Source organism: Rhamphochromis longiceps, linkage group LG19, assembly GCF_057381845.1.
Source record: "Rhamphochromis longiceps isolate RC_006_pf linkage group LG19, R_longiceps_female_GT1.1, whole genome shotgun sequence".
NCBI lineage: Eukaryota > Metazoa > Chordata > Actinopteri > Cichliformes > Cichlidae > Rhamphochromis > Rhamphochromis longiceps.
Window position 1 is genome coordinate 25963889 of NC_140575.1, and position 9332 is coordinate 25973220.

The following is a 9332-nucleotide window of genomic DNA, read 5'->3' on the forward strand; positions in this document are numbered from 1 at the left end:
GATGGCAGCGTACTACATCTTGTGCTACATTATCTGTAGACCAGGTGCAATGCACAGGCACTGATAAATGCTAATTAGTAACACACAAGTGAAGTAGGAGAATTTCACCCACCATGAGCACAGACTTCCTGGATGAGCTGCACATCATGCCAAATTATTTGTGAGATAACTGCAGTACAAACTCTCCAAAAAGCACAATGCTACAAAGCTTTTAAAACAGGAGTCCATTGACCCTGACGCTATAATAATGCTCTCCACGTTATGAAATAAAAATGTTTACAGATTAGAGAAATTATTTTAGGTGACAATAACTGGCTAATTTTAACTGAAATGCCAGCTAGACGGATCCTCAAGTCCATGTTGGTGTAAGTGCACTCTGTCTCCTAATTTAAATGCTGCATTGATGAGCAAATTTCATTTTACTTGAACTCAGTGTGATTAAACCAGAAGATAAAAACAAACAAAAAAAAATGTAGTGAAGTGAAAACAGCGAAATAAAACTTTAAAAAGAAGTAAACCACCACTGAACATTCACACACACCCTCAGCACAATTTAAATTTGGGAACTGCACCTGATGACCTGAGAGGCCTGATTGGTTATAGACACTGAGAGAGTCAGAGATGTGTGATCTGTATTGAACTGGGAGCCTATCAAGTGACTTCAATACTGGGGTAATGTGGAAATGACTGTGTATGTGTCATGATTCTGGCTGCAGCATGCAGAATTCTTTGAAGTTTTGGATAATCCTGCAAATAGACCTTTACAGTAGTGTAACTTACTTAATATAAATACACGGAACAATTTCTCATAGTTACTATTACAGTAGACTTATGTAACTTTTGATATATTTTTAAGTGATAGAAAGCAGCTATGGCAACCTGAGATAATGGTCCAAAACAATGCCATGGTTTTTGACTTGAAAATGATATGCAGAATTTAATTCCCAAAAAGCAATTCATTCAAATTTAAAGCACTAAATTTATCACAGTGAGTAACCAATACCAGCTAAAGGAATATGCAAATTTTCCGACATTTGAATTGCTGGTTGTTTCCTCTAACACGCTTTCATACAAGACAAAAAAACCTAACCTAACAAAAACTACTATTTGATACATATTTCATATGTTGCTGATATATCGAATATGTAGTGCATACAAACAAAGTTTCATTTCAAGGAAAGAAACCTGTCACCTGTGACAGAATTTCATCAAATACATTAAACTAATACATAAAGAGGGCTCCACTACAGTACTCATAGGTTCTTTCCCCTACTTGGACATGTGATTATATCTTGCCTCCAGGCTTTGTGGGGTTGTTTTCAGAACAAATACTTGTGAGGAAGAGACAAGTGTGAAAGTGCTAAAAGCGACAGGAAGGATAACACAGAAGAAATGTTGGAGGGAGTGTCAGACAGGGCCTAGAGGAGCAGAGCAAGCTTGACATAAAATATCACAGGAGGGAGATATGAAACCTGCATAACAACTTGCTTGACAACTGAAATAATGAAGTAAAGTGTAATATGATGTCATTTATACAAGTCAAGGAAAAAAGGTGCATCACAGAGATAGCTACACTCTGTGGTTACTTACAGGTACACCTTGCTAGTACTGGGGTGGACCCTTCTTTGCCTTCAGAGCTTCTGTCTTCATGGCATAGATTCAACAAGGTAATGGAATCATTTCTCAGTTTATGGTCCAAACATGTGTGGAAACAATTCAAGAAATCAGTTTGAGATGAGTGTACCCATGATGGGCACACTGTGGTAATAAAGGAATAGGCACGGTCAGCAACAATACTCGGGTAGGCTGTGGGGTATAATTGGTGCTCAGCTTGTATTAAGAGGGCCAAAATCTGACAACATTGCACCAACACCACCAGCCTGAGCAGCTGATCCAAGGTCGGATCAATGTATGCTTTCTTCTAGTTTACGCTACATTTTGATAGTATCATTTGAACATTGTAGCAGACATCAAGACTCATCAGAGCCGGAAACATTTGCCCTCTCTTCTGATGTCTAGTTTTGGAAAGCCTCAGTTTTTTGTTCTTAGCTGACAGGAGAGGTACCCAGTGTGGTCTTCTGCTGCTGTAGCCCATCTGCTTCAAGAGTCCACACACTGTGCATTTAAAGAAGCTCCTCTGTATAGTTTGGTTGTAACAAGTGGTTATTTGAGTTGGTGTCATTTTCAGATCAGGTAGAAGCTGTTTGACTGTCCTTTGACAACAAGAAGTCATTTTCACCATTTTCATTTTCTAGGTGAAAATGGCTTTTGCTATTTTTTCAGATCCTCTATGAACCTGAGTGATGGTTGTGCAGGGAAATCACAGTAGATAAGGAGGTTTGAATTTCTCACATCAGCCCACCTGACACCAACAACCTTATCACATTCAAAGCCACATATGTGATCTACTGTCCAGATGCTCAGTGTGAACTTCAGCAGGTTGTCTTGACCGTGCCTAAATGCCTAAATGCACTGAGATGTTGCAATGTGATTGGCTGTTTAGATTAATGATGACTAGATTAATAAGCAATTGAACAGGTGTACCTAATAAAGTGTCTGGTGAGTGTATATGATGGGTTTAAGTGACACTGCGCGAGCTGTCTAAGCCAATAGTGCCAAAAGAAATATCTAAAAAAAAAAACAACTCCAGGGTTTGTCAGGTGGCCACAGGCTCTTTGTCCGTAATGAGTTCTTTCTTTTTCCTGTCACTGACTATAATGTCAGCTGACATCAATCAAGCAGTACAGAAATTTATTTGTTAGAAAGCACAAGACACAGACCAAAAAAAAAAAAATTCTTCTGCTTGAAAAAACAGCTAATGGAGCACGAGTCTGTGAGGTCATGTCAGGGGGGCTCATATCAAACTGAGAGTGAGGTCACATTTTTAAGTGAAAAATTCATTTCAGTTCAATTTTATTTCTGTAGCTTTGAAGAAAATGTGTCTGAGAAAGATGGACTAATTAGGGGTAACTGATTTTACTAATTAATGGTCTAAATAAGTACCAAGAAAAAGAGTAACCACGAAAAAAGGAGACCTATCCCAGGACCTGTACACCTCCAGGACATTGCGGCGTGCAGCTCGGATCTCAGCTGACCCTTCTCACCCTGGACACAGTCTGTTTGACCTGCTCCCCTCAGGCAGGAGGCTCCGGTCCATTCGCACCAGAACCTCTCGCCATAAGAACAGTTTCTTCCCCTCTGCTGTTGGACACATGAACAATAACCATATGACTGTTCCCGCTACTAACACATGACCCTACGCTGTGTTCACTGCATCATTCCATGTTTGGCACTGATCACCACCTGCACTCATGTATATATCTTTCTACGTAGCACTCTTAATTCTTATTCTCATGTATATATCTCACGTATAGCTCATGCACATATCTTTCTACGTAGCACTTTTAATTCTTATCCCTACTTTTATTTTTTCATGTCTATTTAAGTGCTATTTATGACACTATGTTTGCACTGAAGCACCGCAGCAATTTCCTAATGTTGTAAACCTGCTCAACATTTGGCAATAAACCCCTTTCTGATTCTGATTCTGAATAGAATAGGATCGAGTGCATGTACATGTATATATTACCCTGAGTACTCCCATAGTACACCTGCAAGCCACAGCTTCCAGCGCTAGGATTGGTCAAAGTGTAGTTATACTTCCTGACACACTGATTCAATGCTAGCTTTCCAAATGGCAGTAAGGTGGACCCTCACATAATGGGAGCAATTTAAGCCAAGCTGTCAGCGGTCTTCATTGCAGCACCATATCTCAGTTTGCACTGCTTCATCCTGTTACATTTTTGTACAGTCAGACCACCAGTGCAATTTACTGCCTCATTCATCCATCATTCCTGAGAGAGCAGGCTGTCTGACACGTGCCACTGCTGAAACGCTGCCAACATCCAGGCAGAGGAAGGGCTTCACTAACAAAACCTATTGATCCAGAGGTACTTGTCTTCTCTGATGTGCTTACTTTACTTACAAAGATGCCAGTCTGTTACAGAGTCAAGGGGAACTGAAGGTGAAGGCTATTCAGTGATAGGCGATGCTTATCTGATAGTCTGGATGGAAAAAAAGAGGCAAAAAGAACACTCAGGTGGAGCACATGCACTTTCCAGCCTTTGTTGTTGTGTAACAGCAACCTGAGGAGTGTGTCACTTTAAATACATGTGGAAAAAAAAGCAAAGCCTTCCCATCGAGCACCTTTGAGTTTTTATAATTTTCTTTTCTTTCTTTTGAACAACACTTACCATCGTTTTTTATTTTATTTTAAGATTTGTCTGTGGACATGTGGATTATCACCATCACAATCTTGTTTTTCTGAAGTTTTCTGAAACACACAAGTGAAGTAGGAGAATTTCACTCACCAACACATGAGCACAGACTTCTTGGATGAGCTGTCAGGACAATGAACTGCATATCATGCCAAATTATTTGTGAGATAACAACAGTGCAAATTCTCCAAAAAGCACAATGCTGCAAAGCTTATCTCTTAAAATGGGAGTCCATGGATACCGACTCACTGTTGGTTAAGAACTCAAGCGGTCATTTGGGGGAGCTGCACTTCTTCTTTTTTCTTTCTAAGTTTTCATGCTCACATTAAGATGACTCAACTCCCATATGGATACCAGCAAATCTGCCAGAGACTAGGATGCTAAGAGAACAAACACTGACAAATATTTCACAAAGTTCTTTTATTTACAGTGCTTTCAGTTAAAGTTTAAGAGTGCAAACATGAATATATCATTCACTCTGACAATTGAGAAAAGTGCATTATTTGAAAAAGAATCATTTTAGATCATAATGTTGTGTGCGTGGTGATGGAAAGAGCAAATTTATTTTGGTTTGTTAAATGCAAATGTTCTTTCCACATGGCACCTGACCCAGACAGTTGTCTGACAGAAAATACAAACAACGTGACTAAAAAGCTGAAGTGAAACCACTCCGACCAGTAACTCGCTGATAAGAGACAAAATCAGATCAGCAGTTGCAAATAAGCACAGGCATTTAAATATCTCTTTTCCAGTCTTGTTGTCCACTCACGGAAGTAGTAAGTCACTGCTAAGGATTTTTATGATTTTAATGAAAATCAGAAGGTGCGATCAAAACAATGTAACCATTTGCACTGAGTAGTCACTGAGCTTTATTAAAGTAAAGAGCAAACATTTCATCAGTTTTCTGAAATATAAGTTATAGGATAATAAAAAAAAGCTCCCGATCATTTCCTCTAAAACTGCAAAACTGCACTGAACTCTGCAAAAGATGTGCTCTCTGAATGCCTTTTTTGTTATTTTTGGCCATGCTCCACCAATCCACAAAGTTCAGTGAAATTCTGCTGGTATTTTTTTTGCATAACCTTACTGACAAAAAGTTTTATATGCCTCAATCCCTATGGTTAAATAGGTAACAGAATTCCTCTCTTCTTTTCCTGCAAAAAGAGGACAATCTGACTGGCACATGCCTGTCCTGTGCTAGTAATGAAGCAGTAAAGCAGTGGGTCGGCAAGACAGTTAAGGCTTGATAGGGCAACGCTGATCTTGTAGGGATAGAGGATCCATGCAATGTTCCTGCAGTCATTAACCAGTATGCGAAGAAGCATCATGACATGAATAGGTCCGAAGCAGAACAAAAGGCCAAGAAGAACCAATGTTAATAGCTTTAAAATCTGCTTTTGTTCCTGCTTGTCAGTGGCCTGATTGGATTTTACAGCTGTGCAAATCCTCCAGGTGGAAAAGAACACTAGGAGAACTGGAATAATAAACCCCAGAAAGAAGCGCATTACATTAGCCCGGAGGAGAGTCGCTGACAGTGGACTAAAAATGTCAAAGCACACTGAAAAGTTTTTCTTTTCATGGTATGAGTCCTCCCAGGAGATGGTGCTGGTGTTGAAACAGACCACCAACAACCAAATGGTAACAGTGACTGCTGCTGCAGTGCTAACTTTCCTCCACCATCTGCACTTTAATGGGTGAACCACTGCTAAGTAGCGGTCAACTGCAATGCAGCAGAGGAGAGCTTCGCTGGTGTAGAAGTTGGTGAAGAGAATGTATATGGACATCACACAAACATAACGCCCATGGATCCAAACTCCTCGCCACAGGAAGTCCAACCAGAGAATAAAACAAACAGTGAAGGTTAGGTCACTCAGCGCCAGACTGAACAGATACACACCGAGCTCATTCCTCCTTCTAATGTGCTGCCAGGATACGTAGAGGAAGAAGGTGTTGGAAGGGATGGCGATGGCAACGACAGCCATGTAGAACAACAGAAATGAACTTCTCCCGGCTGCGTCGTCGACCAGGTTACATTCTGAATGATTACTGGTCAAGGTTGAGTTTTCCATTGTAGAGGTTGTGTTCATATGCTTACACCTTGTAGAAAAATAAGGAAGCAATACATGAATGGATGTAAATACACAATACCTGTAAGAGTCTCTACCAAGTTCACAGACCTGCCACATGACTACATCTCAACTCATGAAAGGACTTTTTAAAGTTGGCAAGTCTGACACCACTGGGAACTACAAATTATCAATGGAATGTGAAAATGGAGAACTCTACCTATGCACTATTTTTTTAAAAAGAGGAAAATTTACTACTTAGAAAGAATAGTTGAAAGATGCTGTTGAGTGTAAGCCCTTTTGTTTTGGTAGTTTAAGATTAAAAGGCAGAGTGTTTCAATTGTGCGGATTGATTTGACATTCAGCATGAGTGTGAGTCAACCTTATGCAAGTGCAATTAAATTGTTACAATAGCCTCGCTTTTGCAGCATTGGGTTGTTTACCCAGTGTTTTGAGTTCATGGAGTTTTTAGTTATATTTGAATATTTTCTGTTCGCTCTTAGTTTGCTTTATTTGCCCCGACCCCACTTTTTCCTTAGTAACCATTTATTTTTGTTTATATTGTTCTATATATATTTCCCCATTTAGTCTTGTTCTCAGTTCCTGGTTGCTTTAGAGTTTTTTTTTCCTATGTCAATTCCCCTGTAACAAACTCATTCGTGTCTGTTTCCCTGTTATCACGTTTCACCATATACCTTACTGTAAAACAATTTCCTGTCATTTTTACAAGATTTGTTTAGGCTTTGGTTGTGTGCTATTTCAATGAACAAGCTTGCTACACTGGCACTGTGTTTCACTTTTCCTCACAGTTACATTTCCTGATATTGTCTACCACGAAAAACATGTGAAAAGTTGCAAATACAACTTTTCCTAAGTACTCTAAATTCTCAGTTATATTGCAACATGATAGAAAATCCTAAGGTCACATTTTTATTGCAATGGAATTATTTGATAGGGGCTTGTTAAATTTTTTTTATAGTATTCCTTTAAACCATAAAGTCATATTAACAAAGTACTTACTCTGTATCAAGTTGTATTTCCACTCAAATTTCTATAAATTCTTAGAATAAAACCAATAAAACAGATGAAAGGCTGACGTATTCTGTTTCTTCGTCTGCACCGCTTAATCAATCTGCTAGAAAGAAGAGGAAGGGTCAGCAGCTGCTGCATTTTATCCTTAACAACTGTATCATTTACTGGGTGACAGGATATGACAAAACAAACTACAGGACCAGGTGATTTTAATTTAAGCCCATATGAAAGTGTGTGTCTCTGTTTGGCGTGTCAACAGACATGAACTCAGGTAGAGGTGATGCCAATAATCGTCCCATAAAGTGATAGATGTCTTTTCAGCTCGTTGTTTGAACAGCGCAGATATGTCTTTATGGTTTTGTTTCAATGACTGCACGCTCTAAAAGAACAGATGCTTTTTTTTATTAGTATCTCATGGAAGCATGAATAGCTGTCAAGTGTTATAAATACAAGTGGTTAGTAGGAAAATTCCACAGTGTGCTTCTCTTTGTGCAAAAATACACTCAAATATTCAAGTGCAGTGATACACAATAATACTGAACACTGGATCAAAATGAAACTATTAACACCACAGCCAAATATTTCAAATTACACAAATCACAGTTAAAATTAAACATCACATTAAAGACAAATATACAGAAGAAATAAAAAAAATAATTAATATGCCTAAACTTAGATCACATGTAGGTTACATATAGGTTGCACAGCCCCAAATAATAATTAGATTTTCATTATATTTACATTTTATGTTGAAAGAAGGGGAAAGAAATCATTCAAACAGAGCTATCACTGTGCTTTCCACGCATAAAAAGCCACCTCACATTTCGTGCAGTTTTCTTAATCTCTGTCTTTGCACTCTCATTGATTAGACAGTATATTATAGGATCCAGTGTACTGTTTAGCGTTGTGGTGGCAACTGTCACCATGAATGCACTTTTGAGCCTAGTTGCCCAGACGCAGGACCCAGGCTCCAGTATAGCCCTGAGCAGCATGACCAACTGGTAGGGCATAAAAGACACTATGTAGGTTAGAAGGAGTAGCAACAACAGCCATTCCACTTTCTTGCGCTCTTCCACTTGGATGGAGGTGTTACGTTTGATAGAGCGCATGATGTTATGATAGCAAAAAGTCATGATGAAGGTAGGAACCAAGAAACTCAAGGCGAACCTTGTAAGGGCAACAGCGGCATCTTCTTGTGTCATGGGTATCTGCTGATCACACAAGTATCTTGAAGCTTGCAGCGCCCCCATGTGGTGAAGTAAGACAATGTGGAGGGCAATCTCCAAAGCCCAGACAGCTATACTCACAAGCACTGCTGTCCTCACCTCCCTGATCCAGTTAAAGTGGAGTGGGTAGACCACTGCCAGATATCGATCAGCACAGATGCAGCAAAGGAGACCAGAACCAACAAAAAAGCTGTTGTACATGATTACAGCCATGAGGTTGCAAAGTTCGTCACCTATGTGTTGCCCCATGGCCTGTACTATCCAAATAGGCAGAGTGACTGTGTATAGTAGGTCAGAAATGCACAGGCTGACAAGATAGACTGCCATGCTGTTCCCCTTCTTCATCAGCATCCAGGCCACATACAGAGACAGGCAGTTGGCTGGAAAGCCCACACTAAAAAAAAGAGAGTACGCCGTTGGATACATGTACCTCTGCACCGAGGAGTTAGCCGTGCATGAGTTTGTGTTGTTGGTGATCGTCGAGTCCATCCTGACACAGCGGTGACTGAAGCCCGAATGGGAAGCTCATTCGATTCGAGATCTGAAAATGCAAATAATGGGGAAGTGTTGTTGTGCTCAAAATAAAAACAGTGTTTGATGATTTACGGAAGCTGTCCTGTTTTTATAGTGCTAAGCAAAATGTGCTCATCAAGTTTCTTAATTCCGTGTCTGAGTACAGGTGAATGTAAAATCCCACAAATGCAACAGAATTAGAAAACACTTCACAAGTA

The 9332-nt window shown here is 39.7% G+C and overlaps 2 protein-coding genes across 2 annotated transcripts; both read right to left on the minus strand.

Moving 5' to 3' along the window:
- Positions 1–5398: 5398 nt before the first annotated feature.
- On the minus strand, positions 5399–6364 carry gpr65 (G protein-coupled receptor 65). Its single transcript, XM_085391197.1, has one exon. It carries the CDS (start codon positions 6362–6364, stop codon positions 5399–5401), a length of 966 nt encoding a protein of 321 aa, XP_085247323.1.
- Positions 6365–8148: 1784 nt separating this feature from the next.
- Positions 8149–9090, minus strand: LOC146646880 (G protein-coupled receptor 4-like). Its single transcript, XM_085390695.1, has one exon. It carries the CDS (start codon positions 9088–9090, stop codon positions 8149–8151), a length of 942 nt encoding a protein of 313 aa, XP_085246821.1.
- Between the last annotated feature and the right edge of the window lie 242 nt (positions 9091–9332).